Source organism: Penicillium chrysogenum (assembly GCF_028827035.1).
Source record: "Penicillium chrysogenum strain IBT 35668 chromosome Unknown utg000004l_segment0_segment0, whole genome shotgun sequence".
Classification (NCBI taxonomy): Eukaryota; Fungi; Ascomycota; class Eurotiomycetes; order Eurotiales; family Aspergillaceae; genus Penicillium; species Penicillium chrysogenum.
This window is the reverse complement of record NW_026622752.1, coordinates 1,140,757-1,162,302: the sequence shown is the minus strand read 5'-3', so window position 1 is coordinate 1,162,302 and position 21,546 is coordinate 1,140,757. Positions and strand designations below refer to the sequence as shown.

The 21,546-nt window shown below is 50.3% G+C and overlaps 6 protein-coding genes across 6 annotated transcripts; 3 read left to right on the top strand and 3 right to left on the bottom strand.

Annotated features, from left to right (window-relative positions):
* Positions 1-738: 738 nt before the first annotated feature.
* Positions 739-4,251, bottom strand: hmg1 (HMG-CoA reductase; the record flags this gene model as incomplete). Its single annotated transcript, XM_056712120.1, has 4 exons — positions 739-1,075; positions 1,137-2,206; positions 2,229-3,851; positions 3,916-4,251. 4 exons carry the CDS (start codon positions 4,249-4,251, stop codon positions 739-741), a joined length of 3,366 nt encoding a protein of 1,121 aa, XP_056565835.1.
* A 3,684-nt stretch (positions 4,252-7,935) lies between these two features.
* On the top strand, positions 7,936-9,000 carry N7489_006369 (uncharacterized protein; the record flags this gene model as incomplete). The annotated part of the gene is made up of 1 exon (XM_056712119.1): positions 7,936-9,000. The coding sequence occupies one exon, from the start codon at positions 7,936-7,938 to the stop codon at positions 8,998-9,000; it is 1,065 nt and encodes a 354-aa protein (XP_056565834.1).
* Positions 9,001-10,236: 1,236 nt separating this feature from the next.
* N7489_006368 (adaptor protein NBP2) lies at positions 10,237-11,529 on the top strand (the record flags this gene model as incomplete). The annotated part of the gene is made up of 1 exon (XM_056712118.1): positions 10,237-11,529. One exon carries the CDS (start codon positions 10,237-10,239, stop codon positions 11,527-11,529), a length of 1,293 nt encoding a protein of 430 aa, XP_056565833.1.
* Positions 11,530-11,611: 82 nt separating this feature from the next.
* On the top strand, positions 11,612-12,155 carry N7489_006367 (uncharacterized protein; the record flags this gene model as incomplete). The annotated part of the gene is made up of 2 exons (XM_056712117.1): positions 11,612-11,728; positions 11,775-12,155. Coding segments are annotated over 2 exons (498 nt in total), but the record flags the coding sequence as incomplete, so codon positions are not given.
* A 922-nt stretch (positions 12,156-13,077) lies between these two features.
* N7489_006366 (uncharacterized protein) lies at positions 13,078-14,968 on the bottom strand (the record flags this gene model as incomplete). Its single annotated transcript, XM_056712116.1, has 5 exons — positions 13,078-14,373; positions 14,432-14,513; positions 14,577-14,656; positions 14,752-14,783; positions 14,887-14,968. 5 exons carry the CDS (start codon positions 14,966-14,968, stop codon positions 13,078-13,080), a joined length of 1,572 nt encoding a protein of 523 aa, XP_056565831.1.
* A 518-nt stretch (positions 14,969-15,486) lies between these two features.
* Positions 15,487-20,858, bottom strand: N7489_006365 (putative Ras GTPase activating protein; the record flags this gene model as incomplete). Its single annotated transcript, XM_056712115.1, has 2 exons — positions 15,487-16,376; positions 16,433-20,858. The coding sequence occupies 2 exons, from the start codon at positions 20,856-20,858 to the stop codon at positions 15,487-15,489; spliced, it is 5,316 nt and encodes a 1,771-aa protein (XP_056565830.1).
* Positions 20,859-21,546: the final 688 nt, after the last annotated feature.

Below are 21,546 nucleotides of genomic sequence, written 5' to 3'. Positions count from 1 at the left end.
GTCATCGAAGATCCAACTTCACTCGTTGACTTCAATATATACCTAGGTTGTTATCAACCGAGGTCGGTTGAGATCTTAGGAAGCGGCAGATGTGACCGTCATGTGACGTGTCAGGTGATCACCGCCCCTAAGGGCTGCAGATAGTCTAGACAACATCATCATCTTTCCTTCCCCTTAGCTTTCAGCGCTTACACCGTGGCCTTCACGGGCGCGAGTTCGTCACTCTTATCTTGCCCTTTTCTTTGTTTGGGGTGGGATCTCAAACCAATCTGGCTTCTGGGTTTGTCTAACCATATTATATATATTTATAAGAAGGCTTGAAAAACAGATAAATTCTTTCGGTCATATCTATGGGAAGTGTAAAAAGAAAACAAAAACCGAAACAATTAAGTACACAATGTAGAACAGCTTCAATACCCGCATGCAAGCTTTGAAGCGTTGGTTCTAGGCCTCCCAAGGGGGATGCCTTCAGTAGGCCTCATTTGGATCTTGTTGATCCACTGGCATGGAATAATTTCTCAACACCGGCCTGTCCGGAGACTGGAGAGCGTCGGTAATTGACATTATTTCCTGTCAGTTTAGAGGGTCTCCCATTATGACGCAGAGGCAAAGACAAGGCGAGCAATCCGCCGCAGGGTCTGCATCGAAAGTGAATGGTATTGGGAGAATCATGGGCCGTAGTCACACATTTACATTGGCCCACAGCTGCGGGCCAGGAAGAGCTGGTCATGTCATCGTTTATTTGGAGGTCATGGAAAGGCCACGGGTGGCGCTGACGGCAGAAGACACGGGGGTTGAGGACCGTGTGGGGGCTGCGCTACGGTTGTGGGCCATGTGTGCCTTGACGAGGTGACCGGCGGCAAGCGCAGCGCAGAGACTGAGCTCACCGGCCAGAACGGAGGCAGCAATGATACGAGACAATTGGCGCGCGTTTTCGCCGGGGGAAGTGGAGTGAGCACCGCGGACACCCAGAAGGTCCAGCATAGCACCCTGGGCTTCAAGAATAGTGCCGCCGCCAATGGTACCCACCTCAATGGAAGGCATAGACACCGCGATCTGGAGGTTGCCATTGTTGCTGATTATGAAATTCGTATTAGCATCTCAAGGTTCAAAAAGTGGGGATGAAGAAATCTTACTTCTTCATGGTTGTGATACAGCTGCTGCTCTCAACGTTCTGGGCAGGATCCTGACCAGTGGCCAGGAAAATGGCAGACACGATGTTAGAAGCATGAGCGTTGAAGCCACCCAAGCTGCCCGCCATCGCACTTCCGATCAAGTTCTTGCTGACGTTCAGCTCAACCAGTGCGTCGACGTCGCTCTTGAGGACACTCTTGACAACATCACCAGGAATGATAGCCTCTGCTACCACGGACTTACCACGGCCATCAGTCCAGTTGATCGCAGCGGACTTCTTATCTGTGCAGAAGTTACCGGAAAGCGAGATGATGGACATGTCCTCGAAGCCACACTCTTTGTGCATAACGTCCAGCGCTTTCTCACAGCCCTTGGAGATCATGTTCATACCCATGGCATCACCAGTGGTAGTCTTGAAGCGGATGTACAGGTAGGTTCCGGCAAGTGCAGTCTTGAGACTCTGGAGACGGGCAAAGCGACTGGTCGAGTTGAAAGCTGCGGTAATGATATTCCGACCTTCCTCGGAATCGATCCAAACCTTAGCAGCGGCAGCCCGGGCCAGGGTGGGGAAAGTTACACAAGGACCACGAGTCATACCGTCACCAGTCAGGACAGTCACTGCACCGCCACCGGCGTTGATTGCCTTAGAGCCACGACTCGTACTAGCCACCAAGACACCCTCAGTAGTAGCCATAGGAATGAAGTAGTTTTGTCCATCGATGTTGATAGGACCAGCGACACCAAGAGGAAGGGGCAAGTAACCAATAACGTTTTCACAGCAAGCACCGTGGACAAGACCATAGTTGTAATCCTTGTAGGGGAGCTTGGAGTGTTCCAAAACGGAAGTGATAGCAGAGGTAGCAGGAGTCCGGGAGACCACAGATCTGCGGATCTTCACAGCACGAGTAAAGGCATCAACGCGACTCATCAAGTTCTCATCCTCCATGGACTTCTCCAGCGCGTAACCTGGAAGTTTTCCGCGAAGGGAAAGATCGATCAGTTCCTCATCGGTAAGCAAGGGCGCGCGCTTTGCCTTGAGCAGGGCCTCGCATTCCTCGGCAGTCCTGGTTGACTGTTGTTCATTTGGTTCAAACTTGGGATAGACCTTCGGTGCGGCCACAGGCTCCGGGGGAGGGGTGGGGGGCAGTCTCGGGGTCCTTGATACTCCAGCGAGCAGCATTGAAAAGATAGCCGTTGAGGATGATGCTCAGAGTCAAAGCGGCGATGATCCACTTGCTGATGATAGGGTCTTCAACGCTCTTGAGCAGACTTTCCAAAACCTTGCCACCCACAGCATCCAAGAACTGGTCGGTGTACTCGATATCAAACGAACCAGAGTCGGTAGGGGCTGCGTAGTGAACTGAGGGATACTCCAACTTGTACTTGATCGGGGACAGGATGGTAACGATAGTCTCCTGTTTCTGGCTCTTGGCCGCCACATACACAGTGTCCAAGCCATTCTCTGCCACCTTGAAAGGATCAATGGGGGTAGGAGACATGATGCTGGAGAAACGGGAGAGCAGACCGCCGTTGCCGGTGTTCCGGAAAGGAATGGCCGACATGTTCACAACATTGATCAAGATCAGACCACCAACCATGAGAATCTTGAATCGGCGCACGTTGCTCGACTTGATCTTGCGACCAAAGATGCTAGTCTCCGCATCGCCAGATCCGGTGCTAGGCCAGTCGTTGCTGGAGGCGACATTCTCGGCAACAGTGTGGGTAATGCCATCCTCCTCCAAGGCCTTGCGAAGCGCCACGTGACGCTTGATGCGGGTAATCTCCAGCTTGATACAGAGAATTGTGGTATAGAAGGTGAAGAGAAGAACGCAGTCAAAGAACAAAATCAAAGCCGCCAGGAAGCAAAACTGCTGGAGTCCACCTTGAACTCCAGAGGCCGCACCCAAGGCCAACAGACCAATCTCAATGCAGTAGTGTTGAACAATCTCGAAACCTTGCTCCTTGATTGCAGCTGCGATAGAGTCCTGAATGGATCTCGGTGTGCTTGATGTCAGCGGGCGAGGGGCAGCACCGGGACGAGGTCGGCGATTGTCTACGGAAGCATTCAGAACGGCCCGAGTGAACATAATCGGCTTCTCGAATCCAATAGTGACAACCAAGAATGGGAGACCTTCGGACAGCAAGAGGAGGTTGATAGGCACGCCAAGCCTAGTAGTCACGTGTAGACCAAAAAGGAAAGCAAAGCTGCCAGAAAGGAGCACGGTAGCCGCAAGCCAAAAGTTGGAGCCCAATCGTCGCATCGAGAAGAAAAGTGAAACGAAGCTCAGGTGCATCGAGATATAGCCAAGAGCCATGATAACAATGTCAATGGTTTCCGCGTGTTTGATCAGATCCACAAAGGAATTCCATGCATCCGCGATCCAGAGCTTTACAGCTCTGCGGGATCCGTAGGCCGGGCCACGAGCAGCTCGCATGATCCATTTCTTGGCTTCCTCCTCATCCTCATCTGTGGATGGGGTGGGGATCTCCTGCACGGCCCTCAAAAGTTCCGAGACTTGGTCAAAAGGCACAGTGTAAACCAGGGAAGCGTCATGGGTAAATTGTGAGAAGAGATTCGGGGTGTACGGCACAGAGTTGGCAGAGATATTCGCAGGGATCGGGACATCATCAGCTGCGGGGGCAGTTGAATCAGGGTTGGTGGAGTCAGGGAAGATGAGGGTCGTCAGAGCCAGGTGCTGGGCAGCAGGCTTCTCGGTCTAATATTCCCTTGAGTCAGCATTTCTTTTTCGGTGCCCCAAAAGAAAGGAGGAATTGGCTCACCTGGGGGACAGTCCAAGCGTCTTCCGCCTGCCACTTCCACGCAGTTGATTCTCCAAGTCTCAAATTGCGGCTTCCCTGGAGAAGGGCATCGGCGTCAACCTGTCCCGCGACGCTTTGAGGGTCTTTAGAGGTATCAAGCAGGCTGCCCTCAAGGAGGCCCACGTAGGTGGTACTAGCAAGAAGGGCAATCACCACGAGGGTGTGAATAGGGTGCACACAGGCCCGGCGGGAGATGGACTGGAGGCCCGATACAATGTGACGCCGGATCCAGCTAGGTTGGGTTTCGCGCTCTTCCTCGGTTGAGCTAAGGCGTTTGGAGATAAACGAGGTAGCCATGGTGACGAGTCGCGGAAGCGGTGAGGACGTCTGTTGAAGGCGTTGGGGTTTTTAAGACGGTCCGCAAGGACCAGAACCTGCGAGGAAAGCCGTCGTGGATTGGCGTTTTACACCAAAACCAATCCGGAGGAGAGAATCTTTGAATTGGATCTAATTCTGTGACCGCATGTGGGCTGCACAAGTTGGTGTTCAAGGACTGGGCAAGGTGCCGCTAATTTTTTTTTTCCCTCTCTTAGTTGGACTCAGACATACCCAGACAAACGAATGCACATACCGGTAGAAGTCGAGAAGCTCAAGGCACCTTGGAATTGGAGGTCGTAAAGGGAAAAAAAGTAAGGGCCCCCCTGAAGGTAAAATACTAAGTTGCCGGAGACCGCTGGAATTAAGTATCGCCGACAACGGGGGTCGCCAAGCCACCAAGCAGTGGGGAATCGGGTCTTCCTGCGAGGTAATTTATTGGGGGGATGTTGGTATTTTATAAAAGAGAAACAAAGGGAAAAAAATCGAGGAAATTGGGATAATAGAGGGGTTAAGAAGAATGGGAAGAACAATAATAAGCCGGATCCCCGAGCTGACATTAAAGGGATAATTCCCAGGCTTACGATCCAGGCTGCAAGATTTAATTGAAAAGTTGCATACAACATATATTGCAGTGGCTTGCTATAGAAATGTTGGAATATTTATATGAATACATATGTAGTGAAGTTCAGAGCTACTCTCCAAATAAAAAACCCTAAGTACGAAGTGCCTCGAAGTGCCTCGTACAAAAGTACAAGAATCTGGAGCTATTGGATACACAGGCATTTCTTTGTGCTTTTCCATGTCGATCTTTAAAGTATAGTCACGGGACACAACATACAACCTTACTATCGTTGCACAATATACGCATGAATTGAACTCTCTTGACACTCTCTTGACTCTTTCGGGAGGATACTTCCACACACAGTATGTATTTCTCTGATCTTGACGTCTTTACGTGATACAAAACTGTGGGAGAGAACGATCAGCGAAGACTCCACTCGTGTCGTCCAGGGTTACTTGGCCTTGTATTCCAATGAGGTTTTATTCCGTCCACGTCAGCCACACTGCCCTTAGTCTGAAGAGGAAACCCGAAAGATATCGTGGCCATCCAATCTGCGAGTCCATGTCCGAAAAAGTGTCCACCCAATTTCTCCCATGCCAGTGAGAATCCACCCGGTGGAGCTCCGGAGAAATCTGATAAAAATCTGATAACTCTGAGTCAAATCATCTTCTCCGATTGACTCCATATATCCATAATAAACTCGGTAACCGAGCTTGCCAAGTGAAAGGGAGGGAAAAGATAAGATCGTTTACTCGGTGAATCCCGACCAACTCCGGTAAATCGGCTTGGGAATTTGCAGAACTTCTCGTCTGCTTAGGTGCCTTAGGCGGCTTTCCGGTTCGGTGTTAGTTAGCTAGCTAGTGCTCACCTCCAGGGCTCCTGTTGCTTCTTTTGGTCAGTAAGACCGGGCACGGCATCTGTGCTAAGGGCCCCGGAGTCGGGGGTTGGGCTCCCCAAGCACTCACTAAGCATTATATAAGCCCGCAGGCCCGTACCGGGGGCATCCTTCCAGCGCCCAGGTGGCTGCTTACTGCGCTCGTAATTGCAATTACCCCATTGCCCTAATGAGATTCAATTCGCGATATCTAGCATGTAGCTTTCCTATCTCATCCCTCAATTTCCATCTTGTTCCTCCCAATCAAAGGCGACCACTTCTTGATACATCGACAGTGGAAATGGTATTATTAATGTTCTCGGGGTGAAGCTTGTCTGGGTCCCGTTCTATGGCCCTATCATTTGCGGTATCTTGACCACCGTGTTCACGATCGTGCAAGTTGACCACAATGCTAGGCTCCACCCGCGATAGTGCACTACATGCTCGCGGATTTGAGAAGAAATAACTGACACGAGGACTATGCGAATTAAATTAAGCTCAGCCACACAAGCACAACTACTGGAATGTGTAAGCGTAGATATGTCCCAAGCAAAAGCGTCAGCTGAGAATTTCACATACATATAGCGCAAAGCGGGCACGATGATATCTGTCAGTTTCACGCACACCGTCGGAAAGTATCCTCCATAAACAATGTCTGGGATTGTGTAGCCTTTTACATAACTAATCTATGTATATTAATTCCTAAACTCTGAGCCTTACAAGAGATCAGAATGACTTAGGTACTAACCAGACTGGCTTAGATGAGTGCTGATATACTTCCAACTAAGTACCACAGCTTGTAGTATCCAAGACAAGACATCATGTGTTACCATTTAAGTGAATGTCTATCATTGCCTTCAAATGTTGACTGAACCGGAAGTAGACCAGTACGGTTGGATAACAGGTAATTCATATCTTCGATCTAGCCCATCAAGGCTCGTCTAGACATCACCGTCTCCTTAGGGACTAGCATGTTCCAATGGGATCATCATCATCCTGAATATTATCATCTCAACTCTCCACTTCGGAGACACCCTCTCATGCTCGAAATGCTGATGATCGATTTCTTGTGCTATACCTCTAATAGCTCGTCCCTAAGTTAACATTCTTATTAGGACAATAGTGCAATTATACCTAAGACTGAATACCGAATATGCGCTTGGCAAGAAGGTCTCTCTTCTACAGCAAATCAGGCCTTTTTAATCCTTAGGTGACGACCACCGAAAAACACTAGCAGCTTAAGTGGAACGGAGAAACTGGGTTGTGCATTATGTCTGTGAGTTATATAAAGACCTTTGTGGTTACAAGATGGTCACGATAAAACCAGAAATATCATTTGTGTCCATGGGTGTTCTGTGGATAGGGCTCCTATGGCAGGCGATCAAGTGAAACGAAAAAATACAAACAGTGCAATCAAGAAATTAAAGCGCTAAAGAGGATCTTTGTTTCCTTTTAGACGGGCTTTCTTTAATTAATTTCGACTCCGACGGCGAAGCGCCCAGGGGCCCTGAATCAGCCAATGACCGTGCTTGCTGAGCCAATGACCTGCAGGCCTGCAACATACTTGCAACATACTTTGCAAGCTTGGAAGATCGAGCACCTAGAGTCTTGCAGATGTCACGGCTACGCGCCAGGAGCGGAACCGAGAATGTCTCAAAATATTCCGTGACTCTAAATACCTCCCGAAAACTAGCCCTCTCATCCAATCATTCCCTTGTTCAGAATGCCATAAGGTCACTGGGCCTGTATCTCGGTCTATTAACGGTTTGCTAACAGGCTCAGAGCCTTCCCAGCTATGTGCGAAGACTCGGAGCCAGACAATGGTTTCTTTATGTGTAACAGATTCCCTTGAGACCTTTTCATACTATTCTTACCCTTATTTTCGTTGTCGCCTGGGGGTGTCTCGTGGAAGACTAACAATCAATCCATTCTCTATTCACACTCATTGTCACAGGTCTATCGTACCAATGATCCTATTCATATCAGCAAAGCCCATTGTTGCAGCCTTCGACCTGGCCGCTTCATCGATCTTCTACACTCAATAAATACGGCACTTCCCGCTTGAACAACCTCACCTCTGTCCCATCTCTATGATCAAAGAAAAAAAAAAAACATACTGCAATAGCTACTCCAGTTGACGCCGCTGGCCGCCGTCCTTTTCAAGTCCACAAACCCTCATTCTTACAACTTTGACCTCGAATCCTACACATCCAAAACCACTATCAAGATGTTGATCATCGCATTGATAGTGCTCCTTGCTCTGTACACCCCAACATACGCTCATTCTTGGGTGGAAGAGCTCACCCTCATTGCTCCAAATGGAACCTTTGTCGGCACTCCAGGATATGCGCGAGGAAACTACATGCGCACGACACCCGGCTTTAGCGACACTACCATGACCTACTTGATTCCACCTAGCACAAGGGCAGATGTGACCCAGATTCTGCCAACCGACAAAATGTGCAAGGACACCCAGCAGGATCAGACTCAGTCAGAAGGAAGCCCTCGGCTCGAAGCCAGCGCTGGCGCGGCAATTGCCCTTCGCTACCAGGAAAACGGCCATGTCACACTTCCTCAGACTCAGCCCGGAAAGCCCCCAAACCGAGGAACTGTTTATGTATATGGCACCACACAGCCCAAGACAGGCGAGAAACTCCTTGATGTCCATGGAGCCTGGACTCCAGATGGCACTGGAGGCGATGGGCGGGGGGTTCTCCTGTCAGTGCAGAACTATGACGATGGCCGTTGTTACCAGGTCAATTCCGGGGAGATATCGGGAACTCGACAAGCGAAGTACACCCACACAGCAGATGTGCAGATGGGAGCAGACCTCTGGTGTCAGCAGGATATCCAACTGCCCTCCGATGCTCCCAGTGGGAAGCCCTACACGCTCTATTGGGTGTGGGACTGGCCCACCGCTGCAGGTGGTGATCCCACGTATCCCAATGGAAAGGCCGAGATCTACACCACCTGTATGGATGTGGACGTGGTGAACAAGATCAGCAAGCAGGCGATCAAGAGCGAATATGAGAGTGGGCAAGATCTCAACAATGCTGCAATCCCTTCGCAGTTCGATGCACTTGGCGATCCGATATCTTCTAAGCCATCCTCTCTGCCATCGTCTCTGCCGTCCTCTGAGCCATCCTCTGAGCCACCCTCTCAGTCATCATCTCAGCCGACCACATTTGTCACATCGTTAGCCGCGACAGGGGTTGAACCCAAAACAGTCACAGTGACAGACTGGGTCATCAGCACAAGCACCGTATTTATGGCTGGGAGTCAACCCACATAAATTGGAGGTGAAAGACTGAAACATCCAAGATAGGACAAAGCGACCGAAAATCTGAATGAAATGACAACCCTTTGATTCCATTGTAAGTTAGTTATCCTGTTGTAACCCGACTCCATGTATCGGATACCCTGCATACATAAATGAACATGAAAGCAATTGAAGTACAGAGTAGAACAATCCCATATAGGTAAAGCCTTTAGTCCCAAACGGGAATAGACGAAACCAGACTTGAAACACGCTAAGGCTGGGTCACACGTGACTCTCGACGGGTTCAAGCTTCACCCATTCACACACGCCCAACTCTGTGACTCTCAAGCGGCTGCCTTGCATATCGGCTGATTCCTGCTGCTTCCTTTGCTACAGTTCGTCTCGATAAATCAGATAGTCCCAACAACCAACAGCCCGATCCAACCAACTACGCGCTGATCATTACTTCAGACCTACGACCTAGACAGGTATGGCAATCTCCGAGCGTCCACTCAGTGGATTTCTCCTCAAATTCCCATTTCCCATGTGGCCTTGACCTAATCCTTGTCATCGTGCGGTCTGCACATTCTTGCCCGCATAAGCGCTGTGCCTCCGTTACATTTGTATCTAACATTGGCCCTTTCTGCAGTTTTCTGCTATATTTAGCAATTCCCAACCCTCGAGATCGCGGGACAAACGGCTGGAACAACGGTCTCGATTTCACCAATCCCACCTTGGGCGGACATTCCATACGCAAACCTTGCAAACTTGTTGGATTTTTTTCCTTCGTTGATATCGTCTTCTCATCGTGAGATCTTCCCCATCGCGGTTCGGCGTTCCACTCGGACCACATTTGCCCCCTCCCTCGTGTTTGCCGACTACCCATCCATTCACCGTCAACTACACCGGAGCCCCTTGGGATAAACATTCTTTTTGGCTCGAAAAGCTTGACATTCAAGAGCTGCCCCTGGTTTGAATCACACGAACCTAGAATCATTTTTTGGCCCCTTACGAATTGGGCGCTTGCTGCATCGTACCTGGACCCAATATCCCCTCGATCTCCGATCACAAGATATACCTCCCTTGTTCAAACCGAAGGGACACCCGCTGTCTGCGATAAAAACCTCAATAATATAGACTGCGTCAATCGCAATGCGAAACTAGAGCGCCAACCACGCGACCGATGAGCAACCCCACATTTCCTTTTCTGAGATCCGCCCCGTTATTCCTCATTCCGAACTCGATCTTGGATCTTTCTCCATGTCAACCATGATGTCCTCTCCCACATCATCGCAGAACATCTTGTCCACAAACAATCTCTCAGTCCTGCCACCCATCCTCACCGATGGGACGGTAAAACGGTCATCGACGCATCCGAAGGATCGGCTCTCTACGTATTCCAATGTCTCATTTGCATCACAAAATCGTTCGCGACCAGGCTCCCATGTGTTCCCTATCTTCCATACCAGCCTGCCATATGCTCTTGTGCGAGACTTCGCCTACGCGTCCACCCACCCCCTCCATTACGGGCCTCCCCCTCCTCGCGCCTCCGGAGTCTCCACACCAGCAAGTGAACATCGACGCCTCTCCGATCCACCACCTTCGTGGGATATATCTCGTGGATGGTCAACAGGCCAATCGGCCACGGAGCCTCAGACTAGCCATGTTCACCAACAGTTGCCAGCTATGTCCTTTGGGGATGGACCGCCATACAGCGAGGATGAAGACCTGCATAGCCCAGTTGTGACCTCGCGTCATCGCAAGAAGTCTTCTGACATGAATGGTCTTGTAGATGAGAGAGTCATGTCCGGAACTGGTCAGGCGGTAAGCAATGATCGCGGAATGCTCGTTGGCATCAACCCCGATGGCAGTGAGACTTATTATGTAAATGATGGAGACACGTCAGATGATGGTCCAGGTGGCGAGTACGTGACATATCCGGCAAATGAAGGGCGGTATTCAATCATGGGATACAGCGCCCCGGGTGGCCAGCAGGGTTATGAACATGACCCTGGATTCGAGTCCGAAGATGAAATGCCCGGTGGAAACCGGTACTCTAGAGACTATCAATTTGCCGTTGGCTGCCCGGATGAAGAGATGCATGGAAAAGCCGTTGCACTCTTTGACTTCACACGGGAGCATGAGAATGAACTGCCTCTTACAGAGGGCCAAGTGATTTATGTTTCATACCGGCATGGCCAGGGCTGGCTTGTTGCAGAAGATCCCAAGACAGGGGAGAATGGCCTTGTCCCGGAGGAGTTTGTGCGTCTTCTGAGAGACATCGAAGGAGGTTTGACGTCGCTGAATGGGGAGCCGAACCCTGAGGTCACCGGGACCGCAGACGTCAGCCCAGACTCCACCGAGTCTGACCAAATATCTACGCCTACCCAAGTAGAGCAGCAGCCCCCGGCTGACATGAATGCTCAGTCTGGAATCAAAGCCACCAACGGTAATAGCCCGGCTGTAGCCTCGACGGAAGGTGCAGATGCATCTCAATCTGCGTCGGATACCGTGATCCCGAACGGTAAAGCGGCCGAGGACGATAAGCGCCCTAGCACCTGATCCAATCGAATATCAGCCTGAATGGCTTTGTTCGTCCATGCAAACCCCTTGGCGGTGCTCCGTGCACGAACCACCTGGCAAGATGGCTTGTCTGTTTCAAGCTGCAACCCGCCATGAAACACTGGCAGCCGATAAACAAAGCTTAGCACCCTCCACTTTCCTCCTAGCGACTGTGGAGATCTCAGGTGTGAAACACGCAGTTGGCTCGCTATGTGAGTTGTTTCATCGATGAACACTCAATTCAGCACCTCCTTGGTGGATCGCCAAACCCAAACCTAATCTCCGAGACCTTCATCTCAAAAGGTCTTCTCTTTTTCTTTCAACCCTCTCTTCAGACTGTCTCGTCTGATATAAACCCACCTCTTTCTTTCCGGCCTTATATGTTCAACCCATCTCCCCGCGATGAATTACCACCCACCGCAATTTCCTCTTTATTAACGTATATCATCTCTCCACGATTCCAATTCATGTCTTCTAATCATAACACGTCGGGGAAACATAACCTGGGATTGAAAAGGATTGAGAATCCTTCTTTTACTACATACCCCAAGTCTTTCGCCATCGCCTTATATGTTCTGTCTTCCGTCCCTCAATGCCTCTTACTACCCCCCATCGTCTTCCCTCACCTGTATTTAGTTCCCTTCAGCGCATGCGTTATACCAGCATCAATGAGCATCAGCATAATGCCGATTTCAATTCTATTCAATTGCCACCTATCATAAGATGTATTCTATCTGGCCTAGATTAACGCCCGTGGATGTCTACACGGACTCGTCAAATAATGTCAATGCATCACAGCGGATTCACTGAAAAGAACCTTCAGAAGGCCTAGAGAGATGCAAACCTGGTACCTGGCATTCACCTGCCGTACAATGTACATACATGTATGTAGCTAGGGTCCAACACGAGAACCCGGCTTTGGGCTCTCAGAAAGCTAGTAGGCCATCCATTAGCCACGGATGAACGGGGACACAAAGAAGAGCTCCAGGTCTGGATCAAAATAAAATACATTCTAAGACACAACGTCCTCAATATAATCTCAGGCAAAATGGACCGGATATCGAGACCATGAATACCCCGTACTGCTGATGAACAAAGCACATCTGGATGTATCATTCTTCAGTGAGATATGGACAGTTTGCTTTTCAGCGCCACTAACAAAAACCAAATATCCCAAGGTGGCGATTTTTCGGCGCTTGGGACGTGTATAGAAAGAGATCGCAGTTGAACGACACGATTTTACGCGACGGGGAGATGAAAGGCCAAGTTTTCGCAAGCTGCTCTGCTATAGTGCAGATATAACTAGATTAGGAAACCAACTGGAGAAGAGAAGAAATGGGAATGGAATAGAGTATACAAAACAGCAGAAGAAGGAAGAAGAAGAAGAAGAAGAAGAAGAAGAAGAAGAAGAAAAAAACAAAAAAGACCAAGGCAAATTTGGAATTCTGAATGCTAAAATCATGGCCACATATCGCAAATGTAAGAAGCGAGGTATGGACTCAGTGGGGGGGAAGAAGAGGAGTGAAGATGAATTGCTTGGCTAGTTGATCAACCAAGCAGATCATCAAAGGCCGAGCTAGACTGTTGCTTGTGCTGGGGTTGGCTGGGCGTGGATGAGGTGCTGGAGGGAGCTGGGGCCCCCCAGATGCCGGCGCTAGCTTTTTCCTTGGCCATGCTGGCAAGGTTAGGGCCCTTGTTGGTGCCGGTGTTGGACTTCTGGATGCCGGCACTGGCGCTGGCAGTCGACCACAATGAGCCGAAAGCATCACCCGAGGATTTCTTGGCTGCTGCTGAAGCTGGCTTGCTCGCTGTGCTTGAGGGGGAAGCCATGGAGGACATGGAGGAGGTGGCAGCGTGAGAAGACCCTGGATTTTGGGGCACGCTGATGGAGGTGAAGTAGTTGGGTGTGGCAGCTTGGTAGCCGGAGGGCTTCTGCTGTTGAATCGAGGCCGCCTGCGAAAGGGGAGTGGGGATCCCGCTGGAAGAGGGAGTAGGGGTGGCCGATTTGAATCCAACTAGGCCGTTGAGGTTGGCACCCTGGGAGCCGGAGATTGGCTGAGGCGCAACGAATTGGGTGTTTGAACTTGTGCTGGCAGTGGAAGCCGGAGGGGGAATGGCGAACTGATTTGACGACTGAGTAGGCTGAGTAGCCGGGGTTGCGGACTGGAAGTCGTCAAAGTCGTCGTCGTCGGCTGGGGATGGGTCTAGTATGTTGAGAGCACTGCCGGCGGGCTGCTTGCCGGTCGAGGTAGATGCTGTGGTAGTAACAGGTTCGTCGTCGCCAAAGTCGAAGAGGTCTTCCGCAGGTGCAGGAGCTGGCTCAGGCTTCTTTGCTTGGGTCTTCGCCCGGGCGGCAGGCTCACGCGGGCGAGCGGGGGCATCTGCCTCGTCATACTCGTCATATTCTTCGAAGCGGTTGGACCGGCGTCCGGTGTCCTGGAAGTCAATGCCAGCTTGTCCACCTGATTCTCCGCCGAAACCGCCACCGTCACCGTAGACACCTCCGCTGTATCCACCGTACCCCATACTGTCGCTGCCAAAGCCTCCATAACGGCCCGAGCCCGAGCTGGACAGGCCCGATCCGACACCCATGCCACCTTCGAAACCACTGAACTTGTTGCGGTTGTTCTTGGCCTTCTTTCTTTCGGCCCGAATCTGATCCACATCACCCAGCAATTTCACCAGCTCGGATGACCGGTTGCGCACATTGATACCCTGGTCCTTGCCATTCATATCGACATAGTGGAACTGCCGCAGCATCCGAATCAACGACATGTGGGATCGCGCATCATCGACGACTCGTTCCGAACCGTTCTTGACAAGGAATTCGAGGAGTTGGAGACTCTATAATTTGGTAGGTTTAGTCATAGCACACCCACCTGAATAACCATGCTTCTCTTACCTTGTAGATCTGTCGCCATTCCTCCGCGGCCTTGTCGGTGAATCGCTTGTAGATAAGGGGCATGATCTCGTTGAGTAATTGGCTGTAACAAGGAAAGTCAGCGGATGCGCGTTGGTATATATAAGATCAGGCGACATGGACTGACTAGCTATGCGTTCCATTGGCGATATCCTGCATCAACGTGGTCGAGGCACCCCAGGGTTCATTGTTTGTAGCTTCCCGGACCTGACTTGCGTAAGCATCGGATCATACAATCCCCTCGTCTCCATCCTGCGAAATGCCATGTTCGTTCGCGCAGAGGTGGGCGATTGCATACGAACCTTGGATTCCATCTCGGTATAGTTCATGACAGCTATGACGGAACGGCCAAATCAGTTTCCGCAAATTGTAAGACACACGCAAGTCGACTCGGTCTTGTGCATCATGCAGTCGGACCAAGCGGGATTCACACTTACCGTTCTGTACCTTGCGAACACCGGCCTTGAGGTCATACAAGGACATGTTGCTGACCTGATCTTTGAGGTTGGAGAAATCCATGGTGAGGGGCGACTGCTCGTCGTTAGGAGAAGTACGGAGAAATGAGGATCTGAAAGAAAAGACGATAGCAGCACAGGCAATTGGAAGCCGAGCACAGGAAGAATCAGGAATCCCTCAGGACTAACGTGGACAGTTGGAGGGGGAAGATGCCCGGTTTCCAGCTGGCAACCCGATTGAACGCGCCACGTCACGTGGCAACCCCTGACCAGCCTTATATACTTCCAATGGCTACAATAAACGAATATTCTGCTTAATTCTACTTTCTACTTGGATAGATTCCTGGAAAATTGAAATGTTTTACGGTTGATACTGAGTGGTATCATACTGTGTACATGTTATTCGCCCGTATAGACCGAACGCTAGTTATCGCTATCGAAATCAACAAAATACCCATGGTATCTTAAACAAAGACAATAAGAAAAGACAAGAGAAATAGGAAAAAAAAAGACAAGAAAATAATAATATCAATAAGAATGTGCACCCAAGTCATCCCTCATCAAGTCCATAAGCCATGACTCTCACTCGTTATAGAACTTCTTCATGATCAAATGCAAGAAAAGGTTGACATTGACTCGCATCTGACCATCAAAGAAGTCCATGAATTGCGTGTTGTTGAACTGAGCCTGCAGCAAGTCATCCAGCGGTACCTGTGCGTTGGCGCCGGGAATCATCATGACACCGCTGCTCCCGTCAATGGTGAATACACCAACTTCGTTACTGGAGATGGTCAAGTCGACCCGATCCCACTGCCGCTCAGAGTAGCCCTTCCAGGCAACCAGAACACCTCGGTCCGCCAGATTGCGCGCGGAGTATTTGTAGGATCCAAATTTGAAGATCTTGCCGGATTTTTGCAACTCTCGTTGATGATCCCATTGTTTGGTGAACGGCATCAGGAACCGCTTCTTTCCCTTCTTGTTCTGTAACGTGATCATGGCCTGCTCAATATAGTCGTTGTATGTCTTGAGTTGCTGGTCTAGGTAGACGGCTTGACCGCTGAGCCTCTGAGAGGTCAGCCGAGCACCCTCCAGTTCGCGCTCGCGCTGAATTCTCCGACGGTGCTTGGTGCGGATATCGATGGCGATGGCGTTCAACAAATCCTGATAATGGTTGTGACGATTGATCTTGCCGTTCTGTTCAAGCCGAAGGATATTTTCGAGTGCAATGCCCTTGAGCTCGGAATAGCTCATAGAGCTAATGTCAATTAGGCTATTGGCTTCAGAATAGGCGCCTCGCCGAGGGTTGCTGATGTTCAGTTCTTCCTGAACCAAATTGTGCCACCGCTCCTCGTCCTCCTCTGTCGGTGTCTTGAGCATGATATCCATTAGGTTGGAACCTGTTTGGACTCGGATGATGTAGAGGATGCAGCGTTTAGTCTCCATGAAGAGCGCCTTCACGTCTGCTTCGGGATCTGGGAGGTAGAGTTAGAAAAATGAACACAGGTAGGAGCTTGCTTGCATTTCTTACCTTCAACCTGGGCCAACTTGGGGTTCAATGTGAGATTGACCTCGGTAGAGCTGACACCCATCAATTCGTTCTCGTTACTCTTGACATTGCCGAGTTCTCGCACAAGTTCCTTGAGGAAGTCATCAGGGTGGGGGCACATATAGTTAATCTCAGACGCCACAAGCTGGTGGATCGAGAAGATGTCAGACATCTTAATGTACAGGGTAGGTTTGGCCTTGGCATAGAGATCGTTGAATTCATCAATGTCGAAGTAAGACTCTGCATCCTGGACTGAGATCATCTGACCCCAGAGACGTCCTAGGCGCTGGATTGACTCTCCAATGTAGCTGTTGAGCGGTTGCAGATAGACATTCTCTGCCCCAAAGAGTCTTCCAGATGCAATCTGCGCGACAACCTTGGAGATTTCTCCAAGGTTCCGCTTTTGTTCTTGGGTGAGGCCCCGATCGATCACGCCGTACTTCTCTGGCTCCAGCACAGCAGGCTGGAAGTAACTTTTCCATACCCAGTGGCCAACCGTCTGAAGAACAGATCCTGGGTCCTCGCCAGGGAACCTCTCGAGTAGATTTTGATACATCTGCTGTGCGAGATATCTAATACCGAATGGCATACGGTACAAGAAGTCTTCAAGGCCCAAGAATAATTGGTCAACAATGTCACGAAGGTCCTGTAAATGTTGAATGAATGTCTCTCTGGTTTCGGGGTCTCTGATCGCTTCTTCTCTGGGAAGATCCGGTTGTCGGCGGCTGCGTTGGCCAGTTTGGAGCTCTTCGTTGTTGATCGCGGAACGGTAGATTTGAATCGGATCACTCTCCAAATCAAGGTCCGGGTTTTCGATAACAGACTCTTTTACGACAGGTCCCAGGACATCGCGCATAAACTTCCGGTCGCGTGACGACTTGGCATATGAGGCGAAAAGCTTGTTCCAGAAAGAGGTGCAGCGCAAATATTCAGGAAGAGACGAGAAGCTTTCAATGTCCTCCTTGGCGGATCGTGCCAGGAGCTTGATGAGATAATATTCCTCTCGTCGTTTCTGGGAGTATCCGAAGAGACCCATCATCAAGTGCCGGATCCGCTCATATTCCTTGTCTGAGGTGTTGATCTCGCGCAATCGCCGGAACAAGCGAGCCAGGTACTGTGATTGGGTTTGAAGGAGGAAGAAAAACACCTGGTACTGGTCCAACTTTCTCCTTGAGGTCTTGTTAAGGGCCTTGAGGTCGTAGGGATCCTTGGAAGTAATCTCGGTGTTGGATAGCAAGTTGCCAATGTGACCACCGAAGTGCTTTTGATGCTTGACGACTTCATCCAGAGTGATTTTATTCTTGACAAGGAGGGCAATCTTAATATCAAGTTGACTGATGTATTGCTCAGCAAGCTCGTTCTGCCGCACTTGTTGAACAACCACCTTTCGCAGGCGCTCGAACTCAATCTCTTCGTCAAAGTCGAAATCGCTGTCGTTGAGAAGATGCACGAAGCCCTTAACTGTTCCCACAGGGGGATTCTTTCCACTTGTCAGGCTCTTATAAGCCTGGCCTTGAATGCGGCCGCGGATAACACTCTGGGCCTTGATGACCTTCTCCATGTTTTCATTATAATGTTGACGTCTTTCCTCAAAGCGGTTGCAGATAATGAGTCCTCTGATGCGCGCCTGGAAGTCCGTGATGAAGTCCTCCTCTGCCTCAAGATCAGTCAGGATCTCGCCAACTTCAACTCGCGCGAGCATTGCCCGAACTAAAGATTGGAGTTGAACAACTTCTTCCTCGTTCTCCTCAAGGCGAGACAATATGTCGCAAACCTCTATTCGTGAGATAGCAGCACGGGCAAGGGCCTGCAGATCAATAATGTCGTGTTCCTGCTGGTCCAGTTCATGTCGCTCTGCAAGTAGATACTGCCTCTGAATGACCCCGCGGGATCGGGATTGTAGTTCCAAAATGGAAGGTTCTTGCTGGAGCAATGCAGTCCTCTGGGCATCCAACGATTCTCTCAAAATTTGTCCCCTGAGTATTGCCTGCAGGTCGATTACTGGCAACAAATGTTCCGTAAGCTCGGCGCGAATGGCTGATGTGTTTTTCCTTACGGCAGCGGCCCGCGCGATAGCTTGCAGTGCAGCACACTCATTTTCGGTCTCTTCTAGTGCCTGGAGCAGCAAAGTTTGGCGTTCTCTGGCAATCAAAGCCCTAACAGTTGATTGAATGCAGACAATTTTGGATGCTTCGTTGTCGAGCAGAATCTTCATCTGAGACAAGTTTTGGCGGGCAATTGATCCTCGAATGACCGCCTGCAGTGACTTGACAGGTGTTTCTATCAGTTTCACCTCGTGAGAGTGAGAATTCATCCGTCGTCGTTGTAAGGTACCACGGATGGCTGCTTGAAGCGACCTGACAGAACTGCCAACCTGCTTCACCTCTTGAGACTGAGCATTCATCTCTCTTCGTTGCAAGGTACCACGGATGGCTGCCTGAAGAGACTTTACGGAACTGCCAGCTTGTCTCAGCTCTTGAGAATGAACATCCATCTTCTTCCGTTGCAAGGTACCGCGGATGAATGCTTGAAGTGATTTTACATCATCTTCAGCATATCGAGACTGCTCATACTGGTCCCCGACATTCATGCGTTGCAATGCACCTCTTATCGCGGCCTGGATCTGTTTGACGCCGGACTCTTCTCGTCGTGCACGAGTTTGGAGGTGATTAGCCTGGGCGCGAGCCCTGGACCCACGGATCAGGCTCTGGAATTGCAAAACATCTGCTTCCTGGGATTGTCGCCATTGCTTGTCGCCTTGCTGACTGCGGCGTACAATGAAGCCTCGGCTAATGGCCTGCAGTCCAACTGCAAACTGGAGCATGCTTAGCCGATATTCGCTAATTTGTCGTGCCCAATCTCCACGCAGACGTGACTGTAGATCAATGAGGAGGGGTTCGAAATCCCACAGATCATTCATGATATTGCCAAGTCGTAGGCGCGTCATGGCTCCTCTGACCTGAGCCTGGAAATCGGAGATTGAGGCTTCATTTTCGTGCATTTCTCGATCAATACGATCCTCCTCCGATTCAACGGGCTCAGGTTCAGGCTCCGCGCCAAAGTTTGCAGCCATACCTGCAAAGCTAGGCATGCTCACACCGGCCTTGTCCAGTCCCTTTTGGGTTTTCTCAAGTTCATGGTGTTCAAACTCAAGCTGACCAACTAAGTTACCCATGCGGAAGTCCAGCATGCCATTTTTGAAGAGCAACCATGACAAGGCGTGTATGCAATGTATGACCTTGGGAATGTTTTTCTTTTCATACAAGTCGATGAGTTCAAATCGAAACAACTCTGGCAACTCAACCTCATCGAGGAATCGGAAAAACAAGGCGATGTTATCTGAATGGCGATATTGTAACTTGGGGTGTCGGAAAATACGAAGGGTTTTGCCCGTATACATTGCTTGCACCACCTCCGCCAAAGTGACGCCGTCTCGCAGTGCTTCCTCCAACTGAACGATTGGCGGGATCTGTTTTTGAATGACGTCTTCAATCCACTGTTTGGCTTCTCCGATATGGCACAAATACTCGTATGCTTGGATGAATTGTCGCTGTTGGTCCATCCAATTCCCGGCAGCCCATGAGGACGCCTTCGGCTTTTCGGGAGATACTGCGCCATTCCTTCCGGCTACCGAGTCCGCCCGCTTAAGGCGTCGTCGGCCTTGCAACCCCACCACAGAGGCTGCAGCTGCGCCAAATTCATTTTCGCCGGACTGTGCAAACTTCGAGAGAGTTCTGAGATGACCCGTGGATGATTTTTGCAGCGTTTCAAGCTCGGGTGCGGAGAGTGCAGCGGTCAGTTGCGGAGGATGAGAATTGTGGGACACTGTCTTTTGGGGAGACGAAGGACGCGATGTTCCGGGCACAGTAGACCAGTGGCGAGGAGAGGTAGGCGGTGGGGGGCTCTGGGATTCGTAGGTTTGTGTTTGGTGGCGCGGAGACAGATTCTCTTTAAGATGGAGATGACGCGATTCGGGGGTGGCGGGTCGATAGTCCTTCCATGGGCGTGATTCATCGATTGTTTGGCTTCGTGAATGTCGGTACCCGCCAGTATTCGCGGTTGAGGATGGAATATTAGGGACTTGCTGTAGTGGTCGTAGGGATCGGCGAATATTGTCGTACGCTGTGCCAGCATTTGACCAACTTCCTCGTTCCATTGCGTCCGTAACAGTTGTTGCTGAGTTCATGCTGCTTGCCTCACTCTTCCCTCGGGAGTGACCCAAATTGTTTGATATAGACCCATGAGAAGAGACAGTGCTAGTCCGACTAGGAGCAAACGAGCTTGATGCGACCGAATACGCAGATGAGTTCGTAGACGCTGTCGACCCGTGTCGTAATGGACTGGTGGACTGCGAGGGAAGGTCCGTCTGGGCCCGCTTGAGGGATGGAAATTGGTTCGATGTGGACATCATTTAATCTCAGGACGGTATGTGACAATTGATTGAGAAATGCCGCGCTCCTTTGACCGCATCCCTGCTCTGGTGGTAAATGCGGAATGCGCGGGTTAAACAAGGTCTCCAAGACCTTTTCCGGGGAGACGTTCTGAATTGGGTAGCATTCAAGGGCAACCTCCCATGGCTTAGCGAAGAAAACCCAGGAAATAAATGCGTGGCTTGCGTGAATAAGTTCTAGGCTCGTGAATCCCGATGATGGAATTGTTGACGGTGGGGGGGGCAAGTGCGACCAAGATTCCCCAAAGTGGGCGCAGGGGGCACAACAAATCTCCAGATCGGGTAAGGCGCAATCAGGTGATTGTGGCTTGTCGATCTCGAATCACGTGGACAAAGAACTAAGAGATTGTGTTACTCGATAAGGTCACACACTGAATATCTGCTACCCCGTGCTCAGTGTTCATTTGCACTTATTCGATATCGTAAAGGCTCCTCACGGTAAATTCCTCAATATGCTAAACATTCATTCCAATCCCATTACCTGACCTATCAGGATACCTGCAGTCTTGGCAAAAGTGGCTTGTGCAATATTAGGCAGGTTTAAGTGGGCTCGTAGTCCCGTGCGACGAAACCACCTATCTTTCAAGTCAAAGTACGTTGTAGACCGTCAATTGATCAGCATAAGTATATAACCCATCCACAGGTT